General features: G+C 35.8%; 1 protein-coding gene and 1 non-coding gene across 8 annotated transcripts in view; one reads left to right on the forward strand and one right to left on the reverse strand.

The window, feature by feature from the left end:
- The window catches only part of LOC132204029 (uncharacterized), a 71,993-nt gene that overhangs the window by 5,768 nt on the left and 44,125 nt on the right, over window positions 1–22,100 (reverse strand). For 5 of the 7 annotated variants that reach the window (XM_059632259.1, XM_059632249.1, XM_059632294.1 and 2 more), the window contains 3 exons: window positions 21,607–21,651; window positions 9,576–9,670; window positions 6,273–6,402 (listed from right to left, as the gene is read on the reverse strand). In XM_059632259.1, coding sequence (XP_059488242.1) covers window positions 6,273–6,402; window positions 9,576–9,670; window positions 21,607–21,651 — 270 coding nt within the window. The remainder of the gene's footprint in view (window positions 1–6,272; window positions 6,403–9,575; window positions 9,671–21,606; window positions 21,652–22,100) is intronic. The other 2 variants (XM_059632276.1, XM_059632267.1) reach the window with 1 other exon arrangement.
- Window positions 18,354–18,425, forward strand: Trnac-gca (transfer RNA cysteine (anticodon GCA)). The gene has a single exon. It is a non-coding gene; the product is annotated as a tRNA-Cys (tRNA).

Here is a 22,100-nt window from a genome sequence, read left to right on the forward strand (position 1 = left end):
GCCATGATTATAATTTATCTAGCCCCGCATTGTGCTTTAGTTTGCATTTCATCGCACAAGTCAAGGCTGCGCGAGAGCAAGTGGATTTAACTTGCAGACAGAATGAAATTACGTCGAGCGTCAAAGCGAGAAATAGCGATAATGGCACCTGTAAATAAAAGCCGCAATTTATATCTACATGAGTGTGTGTGTGCATAAGAGTAATGCGAACGATACACACACGGCAATTGTCGCAAAGCAAACAATAAAATACGCTTTATATTATTTGCTTTTTTCCATGAATGGGAGGGTGGGCCGCAAAGCATCTGCATTATTTATTCAATAATAAAAGAGCTAATGCACCTCCAGGCTTAATTAAGTTAAATATGTGCGATCATTTGCATACAATGCAGTTATTTTTGATCCAATTGATATTACGGTGCTGTGCTATACCCTTTCATCACGCGTATGAGATTTTTGAAAGGAAATTAATTATTGGAAAAATCATGAAGATTCAAAAATATATTGCAGAGTCAAAATTGTTGCAGAGTATTTTGATTTTTATTCACAGCGAGCGCAGTAAAAAAACCTTCCGATGAATTGTTGTTAAAAGCCGATCAAGTCTTCTAATAATTTTATTTTGCAAATAATATAACTGGAGCGATTTTAAGTTGAACAGATGAACTAATTTTCATTAATTTTAAATGAGCAGTTTTTAGAGGAAAAATTATTTCAGAGTTTTACGAAAAAAAAAGCAATTTTGATATTTAAACATTCAGTTTTGACAATTTTCAAGAATATTCAATGTTATCCTGTAAGATGTCTCTTTTGAAATTACCTATAAAATCTGACATTTAATGCGGAAATACATTGCAATCAAAATCATTTTTACGAATTTTAACTGTTGATAAATTGCGTTGATATCATTTATTATTTTAAAAGCATAACAAATCATAATAACCCTCACCAATTATTATCAAAATACTTTGAAATATTTGAATTAAAACTGCTTAACATTTAAATTCTTTATTTTTTACCAAATACCAAAAAAATAATTATATTTTAATTTCAAAAAATCCAAATTAAATAAATTTTCTTTAAAAGAATGTAATTTACAAACAGATTAACAGTTATTTCCTAAAACATAGTCACTCGTTAGTGAAATTCCCAAAAATACTCAAAACTATACGATCAAATTAAGTTCACACAATTTATGATTTACATTGATTTTTAATTTCAAACGCATGGAAATATTTTTCTGCGTTAATTTTCATCAGCATAGTGAAGTGGAAGATTTTACATAACCTCATTTCGCAATCTCCGATGCGTGGAAATTACACAACAAAACTGTTACGTCCATATATACCTTAGCGAGAAATCTTCCCTCTTTGAAAATCATTAACGATTTGCCGCTCTATGCAAATGCGGCTCTCTCGCTCGCAGCGAAATCGACTTGCTCTTTCACACTCAATAAATCGATCGGCGATGTGCATTGCACACACCTTGCGCGTTTCCAGTAAATTACCCCATCTGAATGGAGAACACAGAAAAAAGAAAACAAATTCCTGGCAAGCGACGACTCGGCGCCTCTCCATTCTTGGCCTAGGTCAAGCATTTTATTAAAAGAGGGTGCCTGGCAAAAAAAAATCATTCAGACCTTGGATCGCCGTTCCTGACAATGATGGGCGAGCGGCAAAGGCTGTTCGAAAGTTAATTTCATTTTTCTAGAGGTCGTTCGCCGCCGAGATTAGCCCAATATGCCGCTGGAATTTTTTTATTATGCTTTTGCAGGTCAGTGAATTATTTTCTTCATTGCGTAAGTGGAATTCATGAAAAACTGCACTCGCTGCAGATCGCGTTTCAAAAGAGCAATTCCGTGTTTCGCCGACTGGTGTTAATTGGACAGATTTATCTGTTTACATCCGTCGGTCTAACCTGATGGCAAATCGGGGTCACCGCGATTTCGAAAATTGACAGTGAGTCGAGGTTGTCGCCTTTTGATTTCTATCTATTGACAATTTTGGAAATGATGCGTTTTGATACAAGGTCATTAATTGATGAGAAGCAAGTATTTCCAAAGATAATTTTGAACTTTATTGCATAGTGGGGGGGAAAATGATTAATTTATTTGAATTTCTTCTGTAAATTTTTTTTTAATTTTATAAGAACACCAATAAAATTCATTTCTATTTTAATTTGGGAACATTTTCTTACCAATTAATAAACGAGACTTTCGTTGCTATTTAAAATCCAAACGGCCCTATCAGTTTTTGTCTGCGAACCTATTTTGAAGCATGAAAAAATTAAAATCAGCAAACTTTTACAACAAATTAAACATTTTCCTCAACTCGTCTGTTTATGAATGCTTAAGTGACCAGTTTTCTTTCATCAAAATTTTAAAACACTTCGTTGAGAAAAGGCCAAATTTTGCAGTTGATATTAAATTTTAATTTCTCTTTGATTTCAATACATTACATCCCATTATTCTCTAATTTTAAAAATAGTTTTATTTTTATAGGCAAATTAAAAGTCAATTAATTAAATTATTGAGCGATCAAATCTTTATTAATCAACATTCTTGGAATTTCTGCGTTTCATTAATTAATTAAGAAAATTTAGGAACGACAAGACCGTTTAGTTTTAGGCCGCAGCTGCCGCCAATCAAGCCAGAAGGTCAAAAGCCTTGCAAAAACTCGGCAGCGACCGTCAAAAGGTCACGCCGGTCCGCATCTCATTTCCTTGCATTCTCGCCACAATATGAAATAAAAATTTGTCCCAATTGACCTAAAAGTCGATTACCCGGCGGCGCTAAACTCGCGAATCCAATATATCGCCTTGGCTTCGTAATTAAGGCGCCGATACATCTTTCGCAGCTGCTCCTCCTTGCCACTTCCATGTAAGGTGCATAAGCTATTTTTTTTTATCATCGCCGCGTTTTTGGACTGATTAATTTAATTAGCCCCGTGGCCTCTACCCAATTCGTTTCTCACTGCATGCTGGCAGTGCTGGCGATAATTTCATGCGACATGTGTCAATTGTTACGTCAGCAAGAGGCGCGTAGTGTGCGGATCAAGGTCCCCGTTTTCCTGCCCAGAGAGCCGCACCTGACGGCGAGCAGGTATTGCTAATAAACTGAAACTAAATTCACCGCAATTTTAGACAGAACGCCAAACTTTTTGAAAAATATATATTATTAAATATTTCATACTATAAACAAAGCTAAAATTATATTAATATGATTTTACTCGAGCTATTAGTTTAGTCTCAAATTGATCCAAATCAATCATTTAACAATTCATCTGCTGTATAGACAAGGCATTATTAATTAATAAAGATTTTTCAAACCATGTTACAAATAAAATTTATAAATGCAAATATAAAATGTTAATCTTGTTAAAATGAAGAACTCGGGCTTTCCATGATCATCTCCCCAAGCCCCGAGTGTCAATTTCTTCAGAAAAATTAATCTTGTATGCTTTTATAATAATCATTCAATTTATAAATTTTATAAACAAGCCCAATTCAACTAAAGGGAAATTTAAAATGAAGAATAACCTTTATAGATTAACTCAAATGAAATGATCAATGTTGATATACTTGATGTTGTATTTATAATTAAAAATATTTGTTGTATGTGTCATATTTACGTTAAAAATTTTACTTGAGATGCAAATTTTAAACTCTAAATAAAACATGAAATTAAAATAAATAATTAAAATTGAATGCTCATTATTAAGATACAAATACATTTTTATATTCGTTATTGTTCGTTACGAAAAAATAATGAAAATAATTATTTAATACTTTAAAAACTATTTTACGTTTTTAAAATTTTAAACATTAACTTGCCCTTCAAATGACATAAAGTTATTTATGAGGCGCGCATACTACATATTTTTTCCGCACGAAAATCCGCTGATAAAACACACTGGTCAGCAGACGCAGACTGCTGCTGAGTTTATTTTTCCAGTTTGCAACTCAACTCACATGTAAACTGGTTTAGGTCAGCTGCACCGACCGACCGCCGATCCTACGCAAAATTCGCGACTCGTTCGACTTATCCTTGCGTGTTTCTTGCAACAAGCAAATAAATGCATTATTTCTGTGATTACTTGTGACTGCGAAGACATTTCCATTTCGCAACTCTAGTTGCCTTGCATTATTTTACAACGTGAACATGAATGTGTATCCGCATGTTCCCTTTTTTCCCAGCGCCAAGATCAAAACAATGCGATTTCTAAATTCTTTTGAAGCATAAACAATGTGCAAGTTCTAATTTCAATTAAAAAATATTATTAAAATTGATGGAACTATCGATTCGAGCGTAATATTTTTTTTTTTAATTATAACATTTAATCTTTTTTATCATCGACAAATAAATTAAACTTATTTATGAACCTTTTTTCCTAACGCATAGATAGTTCTAAATTTTTGAAAAATAAATCTAATGACAGAAAAAATTTATTTAGTTCAAAAGTGAAATCTGTTTAAAAAGTGCTCTCTAAATATAAGGGAAATACGGATGAGGATCATAATTACAAGAATAGCCAAACAAAAATATTTCAACAGCAATTTGCGCTTGAGACCAAACAAGTTATTTTGAATGGCCTATGAGGAAACATGCCCAGTTATTTTTTCACGACAGCAAATCATCGAAGCGTCCAAACATTGCGCCAAATTAATAACCAAGTTGAACGAAACCATAAGCACCACTGTGCTAATTACTTCTTTCAACCACCAATTGCATCACGCCGAGTGGCAACGTTAAAAAGTATACGTGGAGCTTCTGAAAAGAGTGCGATTAAAACAATGAGCGTACTTTTAATTACGTGAAGAGGCAATTAGCGCTGCGGCAAAGTGAAAATTCGCACGAGAACTTATTCTCTGGTCGGGTCTTTGACGCCGGCGGTGCATCGGAGGTCATGATCGTTCCAAACGTGCAAATGTTCCTTTCTTTCTTTCCATATACACACGAATTAAGATAAGCCGAGACGATATAATTATTATGTATTTATTGCGAGCGGCGCGAGAGAAAGAGGCTCGGAGAGACGCGTGGGAATTTATTACGAATGTGAAACCGCGAGCGCGCGCGAGCACCGATAATAATGGCACATTAATGGGCGCAATGCATCATTCCCAGCGAGAGAAATGAAAGTAATAATGCTTTATTTATCCCGGCGAACGTGCGCCGGATACATCGCGTTGTTTTTCGAATGAATTATTTATAAATATACGCGAAACGGGCTCGCCGCGGGCGAAACCGATCTGTTGATTCTTTTAATGAATTTTTGAGCGTGCTGACTTTTACTTTTAAATGCATGATTGGATTTCAAAAACAGTGAAATTTATTCATCGCTCCAAGTGCGGTTGAGAAATTCGTGTGAAATTAGATTTGATTGCATCATTAATTTCTCTCTTTCCTATATTCTGATACTAATAAGGCGTGTTTGCAAATCGTTAGCAGAAAGAAGAAAATGATTTCCCGTTTGCCTTTGAGTTATTAACCTCCAGGAAAGGCTGATTTGCAGCATCATTAGCATTTTCCAAACCTGGGAATCTTTTGCTGGGGCAAATTAAATTGTAATGTAGCAATTGAATGAATGCATGGAATTTTGTTCAAGGAAAATTTAAAAATTCGATTAAAAGGGAGTTATTAAAGAAAAATATTCTGAACATATTTCGGAAAAGAATTTTTTATGAAATTAATATGAAAATTTTAAAATAAATTTAATTATGATAACCACGGAATAAATCAGAATAATATAATTAGCAAAGTTCGATTGTAACCTTTTTTCAACTTTTTTCAACCAACCTGATTATACGATTAATAAGATAATTTTTTTTTTCAAAATTCCAAAAGAAAACAAAAATATAATTACAATGATTGCTTAAAACAAATTATTTCTGTTTGATTCCTGTCATTTAAGGGTAGCTAGTTTTAGGTTTTGTAGGCAATACCGCCAAGCGTGTATGTCAAACAGGTTGCATAATTCAGGAATGGCAGGGGTTCTGCTCCTAATATGGGAATCACCATCATTATCCTCGTCTGATGGCACCCAGTCGTTCTTGTTACCGTCGGCAAAGATAAAAGTAATTGCGAATGTTTATCTTTTTACCTAGCAAAATTACCGCAATTAGTCTTTTCCTTAATTGGCTCGAAATTCAATTTATACTCGTCAAGAAGCCTTTAAATATTTAATCCTATTTACTTATGTTGGGTGTGTTCGCTTTATAGCGATCGGATTTATATTTTCGAATGCAGAAATAAATAATAAAAAAAAAGTGAGACGCACCTTGGCGATGTCTGCAAAGTTGTCTCGGGTAGCTCGCTCCCCAGGGAAGGTCTTGAAGAGCGCGATGACCGCGTGTCTCGCGGCTTCGTGTTCATGCTGCGGTGGTGGCCGGCCGCGTGGGAAGTGGAACCTGTTGAGCACACAACATAATACGTATCAACACCGAGGAGAGGCACCAACAGGCAGCACAACGCTCGCCAAAAGAATGGAAAATGGCCAGCCGGATTTCAGCTGAAAAGCCAGCCGGCCTTCAACCGAAAAGATCAGCTGGAATTTCCAGTGCATGCCAATCTGATCTCATCTGTCTTCGAAAATAAATTATTCCAGAAGGGAAATATGAGGAGTTGACAACTGACAATCAGTCAGGCGGGGCTGGCAGAAACTTTGTTGCTTAAAGCTTTGACGATTTCATTAAAGAGCTAAATAAATTGTATTTAAAAATAACACAAAACAATTATAAATTTATAAGCGATTTTTACCTAAAATTTAATTCATTTTCTTTATAATATGAATTTTAAATATTAATAAGCTATGTTGCAAATTTATTTTTTTTATTACATATTATTTAATTTTTTTTAAATATTTTATTATCAATGTAATTTTTACTGATTTTTACAGATGTTTTCTATTGAAAATTTTATAAATTTATTTGTATATAAATTTATTCAGATTGCAACTATAATTTAGTATTAATATAAAATATATCTTTTCATTCTCAACTCTTGGATCTGAATTAAAATAGCCACTGAGATAGCAAATCAGTAATTAAATTATCTAATAGCATATAAATAGAACAGGAAACAAAGAATAACAATATTTCAGCTAATTTTAAGCAAAACTTATTCATAATCATCATATAAAAATTAGCAATATAAAATGCAGATTAAAAATTAGTTCTGCCACGTTTGAGTTCATCGAATAAACACCAATAAAATTTCGGTTTTATCGCTGCATAATGAGCTGAATTTGGGTCTAAACGGCCGCACGCTTTGATCCGTGGAATTGTGGCATTTCCTGTGGCCGGCCATTCGAATTTCGAGAGCGCACATAAAAAGCTCGGCGCTTTACGACGGATAGAGCGAAGACCCGCCCTGAAAGGAGCAGCGAGCGATGCATTAAAAGTCAGCCGGGCCGTGCTTTTCTCGGCCCACGCGGCCCCACTCACGTAATAATATTCACCTGCTAATCTGCAGCTCGCCGTGGCAAAGGCCGCGCCTCGTTTTGATTTTCTTGCCCGTGCGGTTTTATGAGCTCGGAGACACATCGCGCACGGCCCCTCTCGACCGCGGCGCGCGTTTTATTTATACATTATTGCGCCGGTGAATATAACTCTAATTTTGTGACAAGTCATCAAGATAAATACACGCGGCGAGAGGCGCGTGGGCCCCCATTTTCCAACGTGTCGGCAAAAAACAGATTATTTCGGTCAGGCCTATGAGTTTTGAATTTTGAATTGGACGCAGGGTGCCATTTAACTGACCTAATTTTCTAATCAAGTTGATTTAATTTTAATTTTATTATTATAATTTTTATCTTAAATTTCAATTGATATTGCTAGAGAGTGAGAAAAAAATTTCAGGGCCAATCGTTTGATGAAAAATAAACCTTTCAAAGCTTTAAATTTTGGTTGATATCAAATTATTTTACAATAAACAGAACGTTTGTGGAAAACATTATTAAAGAGAGCTTACATTTTCTTCATTACTTTTTTTGTGTAGAATTAAAATTAATAAAATATTTTGATGGAATTTGGGATCTTACGATTAGATTATAGATGATTATTTTATCTAATCTTTAACTTGAATAATCCAATTTCGATACAAGTCACCATTGTTGCTTAAAATTGGTCTTTGATCATAACTAATCCATTAGTTATATTCAAAATTTAAAGGACAGGACCATAATTATATGAAGATCTTAATTACTGCAACTAAATTAAATTCTTTTTGTAATTTATTTCCAGGGCAATTTCCGTGGCATGTGATTTGTGGCCTGATTTGAATTTCAGTCGAAGCCGCCGCCGCAGACAAAACACGCCCGTCACACCTTTAATTCTCTGCATAGTAATTAAAAGCACCATTTTTCAATCAATTTCAAATGGGAACGTCCACGAGAGGTAAAAAAGTCGCAGGTGTGCGCCTCTCCCTTCACATAATTCATCCCGCGGATTAAAGCAGTTTTCCGCGTCGCGAATTACAACATTTTCAAATGGGGATTTGCACAGCAGAGTGAGATGAAGAAAGAAAGAAAAACGCGCGCGGTCGGAATTAATTACACAATGAAATCGCGACGCGCGCGACATTGAGACTTGACATTTAACACGGCTCTAAAGAGAATGAATTATTGTAAAAACATCTCGGCAGAAAGGCAGGCGAATCTACCGAGGTATTTGAAGAAAAACAGACCGCGCGTGTAAAGCGAGAAGAAAAGTGCGTGGGTCGTTGCGTCGACGGATTCAGAGGCAACTCGGCGGCGAAATCCATTAAATCGAGTGCCGCCGGCTTCAGATTGCTTATTGATTCGCCGCCGCCGCCGCGTGCTGCCATTTAGAAAACTGTACTATTCGTTGAACGCAAAGTGATCCTGTGTTTGTATTTGCATTAAACTTGACGCAAAAGGAAATCAGAGTTAATCTTGAAATCGGAGATGAGTAATTGAGATTATCATTGCATTCGGTAAAAGATAATCTTTTTAAACCACTTTTCCTTAAGTTTAATTTTCGTGAGCTTTTAATCAAATGCATTCTGTGATCCACCCAAGTTGCAAATCACAGTCTCAGTCTGAGTGGAATTAGCATACGGAGTGATATTTAAAGACATAAATTTCAATTTTATTGGGCGCGGTGGTCGATTTTTTTTCGCGTAAGAGGGATTGGCCCTCTACACTCGAGTAGGTATGACATCACGATACGGCTTCAATTTTTATAAATTTGGCATATCAGAGCGTGAAATTCGCTCATATATATCTTTATTAAAATTTGAAAGGCTAAAATTACCTTTAAATTTTAACCGTGCTATCTGCAACTTATTCAAGCTCTAATTCTTGTGTTGCAAAGAAAAAAACTTTTATAATATCAAGCTAATATAAAACAGTTCTTCAATTTGATGTTTTCAGTAGGTTTATTTTATTTTTAATTTTAGATATCATAATTGAATTCATATTTTTAATTTTTTATTAACTTCTTATTTTTTACTAGCGAATTTCATTTCATTTTAATTTTTATAAAAAAATTTTGGTGATATCAATACAGAGAGACTATGTAATATTTTCCTCATATTTTCCGTTACTTTGAAATTTGTTTACCTTGGAATCGGCGCATGGTGACTCCTGAGGGTATGCTGTGACGAATTTGGAGATCCTCTGGTCGTAATATCACCACGATCTCTGCATGAATAAGTCTGGAACAATAAAATAAGACAGCTGTAAATCTTCTCTTCTTCAAACGAAATAAAATATCATTTAAATGGACATGCATACACGTCACAACTTGTGTTAAAAACGCAACCAGAAACTTTAAACGTTTTTATTGTAACAAAATAAAAATCAATATTAGTTTTTTCTCCCTCCTGCTAATTGATTTACGTTGACCAAACAAGCCATCTGTGTAACTTTCAAGATCTGATCAAGCAGGTAAAGAAAATCAACTTTGGAGGCTGCGTAAGTCATGCACAAATAAACAAATACACAAATCAACCTTAAGACGAAATCAATCACGGCGAGCTGTTTACGCCGGTCGTGTCCGAGCGAGCACTACTTGCAATGACGCAATGGAAAGCTACTGCTGCGAGGGATTAGTGTCGGTTTAATGACCAAGTTAAGCGCAGGTGCATCTCTTCTTATGCACGTCTGATTTATGCAGGTCGACCTGGCCGGTCACGATTCGCCGCACGCATGTTCGAATTGGAAAATAGAAATAATTCCCGTCTTGCTCAATATTCCTGTCCGAGTTACATTGTGTGTGGTAAAAGTTAAAAGTGAACAAACGATCGAGAGGCCAATTTTCCATGAGAAACTATCCAACACACAGCCTGCGCTGACAATACGAGAGTGAGAAAAGAAGTCGTGAAATTGCCGCGTGCGCTTGTGAGATGCAGGAGGCTGATAGCCGCGTACACTGCTGGACGAAAGGAAATAAATGTTCAAACCACGAAAATTGATAGCTTGAATTCACTTTTCCTTTTTACATTGAAGGCGGTGATTTATGAAATTGATTTTAGTCCTCACTAGAATGTTCTTTACGTGTACGAGCCCTACATTTTATTTAGTTTTTAATATGTAAAGAATATCATACAAAATTTAAAAACAATTTTTTATACTTAAATAAATAAATATTCCAATTTCTTTTTAATTCTTTTTTGGCCATCGCTTTACATTTGCTACAATTCAAATAAAATAAAAGACTGGCGCATCCCACCAGTTTCAATAAATAAAAGTTTTATAGTTGGATTTAGTCTTCATCACTTGGTCATGCCAAGATCAAACCCTGAGATAGCCAAATTCAGTTGCAATTAAGTTGACTTTTAAGGCTCGGGGTCACCACAAAAACGCTTACCATACTCGATTTTGTTATCTAAATGGAGTTTTTTTCGCACGGTGAAATTCGCACGGCATTTTAGCGGGTCATTAATTTAATGATGCGGTGGCGAATTATTTTCCGATAGCGAATTTACGATCCATCCTCGGCCCTTTCAATACCAACTTATTAAAGAAGCCAAGGTTGAAGCTGCGCGATCTGCAGTAATAAACAAGTTTGCATCGAGGCGACCTTAAATCACCAACAAACCCCCCGTGGGCCGCGAAAACCTTCCAGTAAATAGAAATAATCAGCCTAATTTACTCCAAACATGGACGCGCGTTCCTAATTGCTGGGGATTAATTACCCGCCGTGTTTGAAGTTTGTTAATAACTGGCGGAATATTTCTTGAGCAAAACAAACGTTTCATATCTCGTTCGGCAAATATGGCGAGCGCGAGTCGTTTGCGGCGAATTTGCTGGCGCCAGCCAGGAATGCGCGACGGTCATTTGGGGACGCGACTACGTCAATGAATATGCAACGATCGCGGCGACAACTAGGACTTCTTTCCGTAAAATGGTCAAGCCACTTTTTTATGTTTTTCATTCCCTCGCGCATTGTTTCTATATCGTTCCATAGGGGCGTGAACGCGGTTTGTATCTATGTCGCTTTTTCTAGTTTAGGAGATTAGAAAACGAAACGGTCGAGCGAAAAGCAAATACGGCTAGCGCGTGATCTAGATCTGCGTAAGTGCGTGTATAAGTACTAACGGTGAGTGCAAGTTTGTTGGTTGAGAAAAAAAAAGAGAGAGAAATTGCTCGTTTAGGAAACTTAAAATGAAAGAGAGCTCAATTTTGTGTTTGTTATTATGAAAGCAGTGTGTTGTTGTCGTCGACCTCTTTTGTTCCAGCTGTGCGTGGCCGGTTCTGGACCACAAGATGTGTTGTAAATTCAATGACCAAATGAACGTACATGATTGACTAATTGATAGTGGATTTTTTTAGCTGGAGAAGAAAGTTAATTCCTTAATCAGTAAAGAATAGAAACTTTACAAAGAATTGAAATTTTTAATTTATCAGCTCCTAATTCAAGCCAAATTAATTTTTAAATATTTGATTATCCTGTACTGAAATGAAATGAAACATTTTCACTGAAAATATAATTTTGAGAAAATACACGGAATAAGATATGATTTTATTTAAAGCAACTTGAAGAGTTAGCGACAGGGCACTTGTAAAATTATGAGAAAAAAATGTAGGCTTCTGCCAGCTAAAGTCTGCAAAAAATTTTCTTTAACTTCTTTTACAAGTAAACAACCTATTATATAGTTAATGGTTTTTATTTCAACTGAAATTTTTAACTTGTATTTTAATAAAAAAATAAATAATTAATTAAAATTGGAATTGGAATATTTCTTAATGATGCAAATCTACCACGATCAGCAACTGCCCTTTGCAAGTTTGGAGCGAAAAATTTTCTGCAAGGCTCGCAATAATTATATGACTTTTCAGAGTCATCAATTTCCATTTTTGTCTGCTGCTCGCCAAATTTGAATTTGCGGATTAATCTCTTGTTTCTCTCTCTTATATTTTTATAATTTAGATATTATTTTCTTGGCAGTGCAAATTAACAAGGCGGAAAAGGAATCGCGCGCTCGTCCGTTTGAAAGCAAAAGCGCCGCGCGGCAACCTTTGACTCGCGCGTGGGTCGAAAGTCGTGAGAATTGAATCCTTTGCGCACGACCGTCATTATTTGCCTTTTCGACCATCCTTGAGTGTCACTTATTTGATTTCTGAAAGTAAAAAGACCATAAATTAAGTATCACCGTTTTTTGGCGCGGAGGATGATGCTGCGTGTTCCTTTCAGGATGAAAAATAGCGCGGAGGAGTGCAATCTGACGCATCTCCAAAAAGTGCAACGAAATGCTGTGTTTATTGCCGAGAGTGTGCTGCAAGGGCGTTTTCGAAAACAAAAGTTGCTAATTTGAATGTAGAAAGTTTGTTTTCTAAGCAATGCTTTTATATATTTTCTTTGTAAACATTTAATGAGTGGTTTTTGAAATTTTCTAAATGAGCGAAGAAGGCGTGAATATTAGGCGATTGAATAATTGTGGGCTTACAAAATTTTGCCCAATTTAAATAATTAAAAGTCAGGAAAGTCCTCATAACAAAGGTCAGTAAATAGAAAATAATTCATATTGCAAATTGATAAATTACATAGAGTAGTTGAAGATTTATTGATTTTAATGCTCAACAATATTGTAATTATAAAAATTTGAAAATAAGTAATATAAATTCTGTAAAAACGGATTTTATTTAAGAAAAGAAATATTTATTATATAATATAATTTAAACAATGAAAAAAAATAAAATATGATTAAATAAAATTATAATATATATTCAATTTAAAGAAAACTATTTTAATTTTTTAATGTTATTATAATACAAAGGTTGCATTAAGTAAATATATTTTGTCTTAAACATGCACTCCCGTCGGGCACGGCATTATATCTTATTTCTTACCGCAAACGAGTGCAAAACGAACACGATTTGCGGTCATTGAATTCGCCGGCAACGGATGCAAACCACACAGTGAACATCGAGATCGCCTCAGATTTGACCGCAAGCGTAAAAAGGCGCTTTTCTTTTTCAACGTGTGTTCCTCTTTTTCTTTCCTCACGCCCAATTAAAACGAAATCGGTTATTAAAAGGTGCGACGCGCGTGTGTTTGGTGTCGTTATGCAACTTGTAACTGCTTTTTTTTATCTGTTTTCATAATCGGGAAAATATACGGCGCGGCCATAAATTCATCTCTTTGACTCTCTTCCTCGGAGCCAGGCGATAAGCACCAAGGAGGAGGTGCCGAGTGTAAAATTTATACACGAGAGACTTTTGCTTTTTTACGATGCACTCGCTTCTTCTGATTTATGGATCGCGATTGGTAAATTAATAATTAACCGCCGATTCGTACTGGTGCCTCGGAGAAATTCTTCCTATCTTATTCTTTCGCTTGAACATTTTGCTCCAGTGCACGCGAGTGGCTGCATTATTATTATTATTTCAGCTCTCTAGGGGCTATTTTCGCCTGTTATCGTCTGGCAAACATGTGAAATAATTGACTCGTGTGGTATATATGGAATATAATTACGCGTGCCTCTCAGCAAGAAATGAATCTCGCGAAATAAACGTTGCGTGGATCTTTTCCTTTTGGTATGCAAACAGGATAATTACATCTTGCGGTCGGGCGAGTTGAGAGAGAAAAATAATAACATGCGTTTGCTGAATTTAAGCGAGTGGAAAAAAATGACTGATATATTATGCTATGGCATCCAGCACATTATACAATGATGATTTAATTCACTTATTATAGAATTAAATGGCCCCGCAAGGAATAAATTAAAAATGAAATATGAAGCCACCAAACACTCATCATTTCTTATTGTGGCCTTCTTAAAATACTATTGAATTTTGAATAATAGATTTTTTACATTTACTTTCTTAGGAAAAATTGGGAAAAAATTAGCTTCATGTTAATTAAAAAGACTCTATTAAATTCTTCGCTTATTTTGGACTAACTTTGAGAGGCAAGAAATAAAAATACCTTAAAATCGTAATGGCTGTGATTGTTTTTTGTAACCCAGAACTACCGTTTTTTTTTTAATAATTTTTGTTTATCTTATCCTTTTATCCAAAAAAGAAAAAAAAAAAAATTTTATAAAAATTATTCCAAATATCCAAAAATTAATAAACAAAAAAATTGCCCTGGGTAAAAGATGACAAAACTTCTAAATTATTTAAACTGATTTACTTAATTTTGCAATACCTGCACATTATGTCACGGACTGCAATCTGGCAGAAAGTCAACGACCAACACGATTTCCTTCCAAGAAGTCTGTGCGCGCGCGAATCGCTGACTCGCGATATATAATAGTGTTTCCTTCAAACAAAGCTACTCTTTGTCGTCTGCCCCGACCGGCGATAAGCGCGCCGTATAAGATAAGCTTTCTTTCTTTCTGTGCATACGGCACCCTGCTTGATTTCCAATTCGTTTCCGTTTCAAGGAGGAGGAAGAGGAGCCGCTTGAATTCTTATCTCGCAGCATCCTCTTTCGGGCTTTTCACGTGTGCATGCATGTGTGTGTACGTGCGACAAGTGTTAATTAATATTCACCAGCCGAGAGAGACGTGTGGGGAAATTTTTGTTTTGCACCACTGATTCCGGTGAACTGATTAGCATTCGGCTGGCATTAGTTCCAAGTGAAAAATAAAAATATGCCCGTGCCAAATGGAGCTAGAGTGGAAAAGGTGAATCACAGGTAGAAATGAGAAAAGTTCATCCGAAAATGGAGGTATCCTCTTGGCGAGGCGGAAAATTCAGTATATGAGATCATTATTCACTTTTACGCGGAATTGTATTTCTTGACTTTCTTGAAAGGTAATTTTTCAGTTTATGAGACGTTCATTGCATATAAATATCATTTCATGCTATGGTGCATTAATGCATTTTCATAGCATTAAATTTTTATTTATTTTTGTTTCTGGCTTTAAATTTGTTTAAATTCAGTTATTTTCTCATGAGTTTAACCAAATTGGTTGAAAATTAAACTAGGCAGAAATTGGCAGCCTCAGCTCAGCAAAGAACTTACTAAATCCAATCGACAACATTTGAACACAAAAATTATTTGGGATTTAATCGATAGAATATGAATTTGCCAAAATTTGTAGAAAATAAATTAAATTTCCAAATAATTTGTTATGGCTTAAATTTTCAATTTTGTTTTTTGTCTGTCAGCCAAGAATTACCAGAGAATGATTTACGGCCACTTTGTATAAAAACCTTCGACCCAGTTCATTCTAATAATATGCAAAATATTCAAATTCGTTGCCAGAACTGGCCCGGAGCTGGAGGGTGGAATAATTAATTTGCACAGGTGTGCTACTGAGCGTGCAATCAACATTCAAATTGAGCCACTGTTGCAAAAAGGTTCAATGAAAGCCGCCTTTTGTGCGGGAAAATATTTGGCGTGACAAAACAGACAACATTTAAAATTCTGCCAGCACCTGGAGGATATTTGTATGCACTTCTCATTTCATTAGAAAATATTTAACTTCTTCGCACACTCGCGTCTCGCATTTGAAAGAACTTATCTTTCTTTCGCCAGCATAAGTGTGGGAAAGTAAGAATAAAAATGTGCCGTGATATTCGGGGGCACACATGCTTAATGATGCACTTTTGGTGCAAACAATAGAGGTGTGAAGATGAAAATTGGGAGGCACATTCACAACAATGGAGCCAGACAAAAGAATAGAAAATGTGCAGTGTGACAAATCGTTGCTTGGGCGCGCGATGAAGGAAGAAAATGCTCACGGATTTGTGTTGTTTGGTGAATTATGCGCAGAGTTTTTGTTTCGCTACGCATGGGAAGTTGTAAAATTCAACAGCTGCGTTTGAAACAATACTCGTGAGGTAATTGCACTTGGGAGATACGGCAGGTCTTACTTAAAAGATAAGGAGGTATATAATTTCCGGGAAAGATAAAACCATAAATAGAATAACAATTTAAATTTTGGTTGAAATGCGACTATTTTTAAATTATTTTAAATCCTTTCTCATGAGGCAAAAATCAGCAAAAATGACATTCGAAAAGAAAGTTTTCAATCCTCATTTGAAAAAATCGTTAGAAGGCACAAATTATGAATAAAAATGGATAAATTAAAGATCATCTAAACACTTTTTTTCTTTTTTCATTCAGTCAACTAACTATGAAGAGCTGGAATTTTTGTTTGATTAACTATTTTTTTTAATAGCACCTTATATATGCAATCCTTTTTATTATTTATTATCAATATCGTTATTATTTTCAGAAAATTTTGGTCTTGCCCACCTCTAGCGCAAAAAGCCCTATTTTTTTTTCGTCCTAAAATTACATTATTTAAAAAGTTCAATCAACTCTTTTAATAAAAAAGAATATATTAAATAAAAGGATTAAAATAGAAAAAAAACTTTTTATTGGGAAAGTCGCATAAAATGGCTTCTGTTGTTGACCAAAACAGCCACATTTTTTCCAAATACTAGTTAAATGAGTTTTTATATAATCATAATTCATAATTTTTGTTCTTGCCATAATTTTGATTCGGTCTAAATAGTGTGTGCGCGATCTCGGCGGCTCCCATATGATGACAAATGACATTGACTGGCCGTGGAACACGTTCTACGCCTCATTTGCATGGCTGGGCTGACACAAGGCGCGGGGTGGAGAAGGTCAGCTCTCCGCCAAGTGCTCTATGCTCTTCTCCGTTCAATTTTTTATTATGTCATTTTATTATTACACATGCAGCGCGAGAGAGGAACCGCGCGCGGGAGGACGTCTGCGAGTCTATCTATCAAAAGAATAAACGAGCACAATGGGGACCCCGAGTAGAAAAATTCGAAATGACACGAGCATGGTAGCGAAAACGAGAGAGGGACTCACTCATCTGGTTTGTGTAAATTTAGCGCAAACAGCGAGACGCACACGCGGTTTTAATCTGCGGGGACCATTGTCTGGTATATGGATGTGCTGAGAAGATAAAACCGACGCCAGCTCCAATTAGGAAGCGGCAATATGCATACAATGGAGCCCGAATCCACGTGAGTCGTCGCGATGAGTCGATCGGGTCTGTTAGCCCCATTAAATTAAAAAAATTTTACTTTGTATTATATATTAATTTATTATTTTCTATAAACTTTTGCTCTAATTTTTTAATTTAAATCTAATGTTTTAATTTTATATTTAATAAAATAATATTTAAATTTAAATACACATTTTCTTTAATCATTTAAAATTGTGAAGCTCACATGAAATAATCTTTAAAATTCTTGAATGTAAAATTAAATAAATAACTTGTGTAAAATTTAGCTCAACAAAATCTTTGAAAGCTTCAGTTAATTTAAATATTTAATAAGTTAAATAAAATAAAATTATTAATATAAATAGCCTGAAATTTAAACAAGTAATGATACTTGAAATTTTCCGCCTTAATAATTCAACCTTTTTTTAAAATTATATATTATGATAATTTTTCTTTCCTATTTACCCTATTGTATGAGCGGGGTTTCCGGTTAGCTGGGGCTTTGTACGGGAAGCGCGGTTTGCCCCCGCTGAGGGCGTCCAACTCGCGTCTCAGCGCCTCCAACCACTGGCAGGCCAGACACTTTCTGCTCGAGAAGTTGACCATCGTGGTGTCCGATGCACGGCCTCGTCAGCCCCTCATCGTCCCCCCGCAGGTCGCACACACCCCTGCACTCGGCGGCCCAACACCCACACCGCGAACATTTCTCTCTTTCCGAAATTGTAGATAATATTCTGTTCACGTCAGAACACCGCCTACGACGCTTGCGAACCGCTTCATGTCCACTGACTAAACTAAGCAGGCCTTCCACTTGTGGAAAGGACGTGAGCCTGATACGATTGTTCCCGCACGATTCGCGGCGCACCGGACTCGCGCAGCCCCCCTTCCTCCTCGCCCACTCCGCGCCTGCTTGCCGCGCGGAATGAATAGCTTTTTGCTTCGCCTCATGAGACAAGTAGGGGGTATAGCTCAGTGGTAGAGCATTCGACTGCAGATCGAGAGGTCCCCGGTTCAAACCCGGGTGCCCCCTCATATTTTTGAAGCAAACCAAAATTTTTGAAAATTTAAAAACGGACACAGAAATTACAATTTGTAAAACACCGGATTTCAATATTAATGTACGCATGTACCAATAAATTGGTATATTAAATGTCAACATTATAAAAAAAAATTATCAAACAAACAAATAATTAAATCATGATTTCATGATGTGTTAATTGTGAACAAAAAAAATTAGTAACGGCTCTCGGCAGGGGTGGGATATTTTTAACTAAACATTTTAAGCAAAATTTTTCGCTAGTTGAGGTGCCCTTCTTCCAACAATCCTGTTTCCCTCCCAATATTATTTTCTTCCAATTAAATCTTTTTAAACGTTTTAGATCAACAAATAAACAGTAATAATATATGATCTAATTGTATTCAGTGACTTGAAATAATTTTATTTATTTATCTTAAAATTTTAATTTATTTCCTGTTTCTTTAGCCAAACTAAAAAGGAAATATGTATTTCTCAAGTGATTTTTTTTAAACTTCGCACAATCATTTTTCACCCGTAACAAGCAAGGATATCCAATTCATTCGGCGCCACGCACATATTCAATTTCCTCGGGGATATTAATGGTGTTTCGACTGGACAGTGACATTTTTCCATTTCGTCTGCGAAAGCAAAAGCGGCTTTAACATTTCTTCGGGGTAAAGAATAGAAGAGCACTCGACGCCGCGCGCGCTCTCGGCGCAGGTATATTTCGAGCCTTGGAAAATAACTTGCAGGAGCGCCAAGGTTATTCAATCACGCGTTTTTTTAGCCTGGCGCGGTAGCTCACGCACACACATGTGTTCAAATCAGCGCCGATCGGCCCAACATCTGTTCGCCAAACGTTCGATTTTTGCGCGTCGCCCGCTGATTACCTCGGAAGCCGCGTCTCTTATCAAGAGCAGAGTCAACAAAAGGCCACTCGGGCCGCGAAGCCCCTCGAAAAGCCAATTGCGGACGGGCAGGTGCGCCGCTCATTGCCGCGACGGATTTGCTACAAATAACCGCTGCACCCGAAGGCCCTTAAAATTATGAGAAAAGTGCGGCGCCGAAATGTTTAAAGAAGGCCAAGGTGACGCCGAGAGTTGTGTTTTATAAATAATGCGCCAGATGCGACCGACTCCCGGAGTTTGAATGTTTTGGCGATAATTTTCCTATTGTTATGCGTGTTGTGCAACACTAGAGAGGAAAACGATATTTGTTTCTGTGGTTATTTCCAGCTGCAACTCCTGAAGGTTTCACCCGCGGAGTGAAAAATGATTCTTATTTTAAGATTGGGCATTAAAAATTGCATTTGTTATTATTTTGCAAAGCTAAAATTTAATCCAGAAAATAAAAATAAGAAACAAAAAATGCTTATTATGGTTAATTTCGAAGTAATTTTGGCTAATTTTTATTAAAAAATAGTTCACAAAAATTACTACCAATGACCCTTTCAAGAAACAAATTTCCTTCTTTGATGTATACCTTAATTAATTGGAAATAAACTATTTGACTATAGTTGTCAAATAATGAGATTGATTGTTTAAAAAAATTTTATATCAATAAGTATGAAAATCAACCTAATTAACAAGGAGAATTTTTTTAACTAAAAACATTAAAATATCACTTTTTCTTATTAGGAATTAGCCAAATATTTTTCAAATGTTTAAAATAAATTCAAGAAGTTCAACAAACGTGATTGATTTTGACATTAAAAAAAAAAATTATTTATTAATTATTTGGCCTGAATTATTGCAAATTGTAAAATTTTACGAATCGCATTTTTTTACTTAATGTCGCTCATAAAAAAGAGGCAATGATTCCGAAATTCAAATAAAAATAAACAACTGTCGGCTCATGGCACCTTTTTAAAGCGTGCTAAAACATGTTGTAATATGGCCCATTAGTCGAAAAGCGGCTTGCTCACAAAAAACCTGCAGCGATCAAAAAATATAATATACAGATCCATAAGGCTGCCAATTTCAAGCACCCTCGGGCGCAATCTTGTCTTTTTAAGGACAAACTTTTTGTTTCGCCTTTTCCGCGCGCAGACAAGCCATTAGATCATTTTTATTGTTTCGAAGCCGGCGCCTCGTCAGCACATAATGATACTTCACAGCATTCAATGCCAGATCATCTCCGTCGATTAATTATCGATCTGTGCAAAAAAGGAATTCGCGACCTTTCCTAGGACGTAACCCTCGGCAAGCACAGCGGTGGCAAAAGCGCTGGACGGCCGTAATCAAAACAAATCGCGTGCGTGGTGCGAAAAAGGAAGACCAACGCGAAAAAAAGAGGTTCTTTCTTGGGTGTATATAAAATGGCGAGTTTAATAGCCACGCGATTAGTGGATATATTCGCATATTTATTTTGAAATGACGCGCAATAAAATGTGGAATTTTCCCATGGCATTGAGTTGAGAGCAGAGAGAAATTAATTACTCGTGTAATTGCTTTTTAGATAATGTGAACTAAAGATGGGATTAAATGTGAGTTTACAAATTAATGGTTTAATAAACACTATTATAATATTTTAAAATTATATGAAGTAAAGTTTCAATTCGATTATTGCAAAATAATAATTTTGTTAAATTCATTAAATTTAATTAATTATATTATTTAAGTTTCTTTGCTTGAATTTTTATAAATGGCTTTATTAGCAGGCTTTAAATTGTAAAAGTTTTAATTATTAACAAATTATTAAAAGATTTAAAAAGAACAATATATTTTTTGGAGGACATTATTCATTATAATTATGCAATGAAAAATTGAATGAATTAATTGTGCCAGGGTTGTTAAATGCATATTAATAAAAGTAACTTCAAAAACCCTGAATTGTTGGAAGAATTGCGTGGTGAGGCACGCGAACGCGTACTTGGACAATTGCCATCGCGGTCTCGAGAAAATAATTTATTTTTCGCAAAAAGGCCGACTCACGTCACAAGTCTGTCGACGACGCTTTTCCACAGACGCGACGAACGGGAAGGGAACAACGTAAGAGAGAAGTTGTTAGCAAACGTCAATGTTAATCAACTCCATTAGGAGGCAGCCAGGGTAAATGGCAAATGACAACTTGTGCATGCCTTTTAACACAATCACACACATTCTATAAGAACGCGGGCAAATTAAGAGGGAATTATAAATAAATAAATAAGCACTGCAAACAAAACAAGAAGAAGTCTGATCGCGCAAGTTACCATTTTGGGCCCGTTTTCTGCAACCACGCTTAGCAGATTCCATAGCTGTGGAACATACAAGAAAAGAGCAGTTCAGTCTCGGAGACCAGTATAATAATAAGTATACGCAAACCACACACATTAACAACGCAAGTCTAATTACACACATATGGATTAATACGTATTTTTTTTATATTGCTTGATATTCATTTATTTCCGTGTGTGTATATTATGTTGTTGCTCTTTTTATTCACCTCCGCGTGCACACTCAGGAGTAGACAATAAATTGGCTTTTTATGATTCCAGTTTTTTCTTCTAATAAAGTTGTCCGAGAAGGCAAAAATATATAAGGAACGCAAACTGCAAGCGATTAGCTCCACTCGGAGGGCGTTTCAGTGAGTGGGAAATTAGCATCGATCGGCGATTTAAACGGTAATTAGCTGTGATAATGTGCATTTCACACCTGCTGACCATTTGAATTTCAGATTGCTTCTGCTGAGCAATTTGTGATGCAA

The sequence above is a fragment of the Neocloeon triangulifer genome, unplaced genomic scaffold, assembly GCF_031216515.1.
Source record: "Neocloeon triangulifer isolate White Clay Creek 2 clone unplaced genomic scaffold, ASM3121651v1 ptg000002l, whole genome shotgun sequence".
Classification (NCBI taxonomy): Eukaryota; Metazoa; Arthropoda; class Insecta; order Ephemeroptera; family Baetidae; genus Neocloeon; species Neocloeon triangulifer.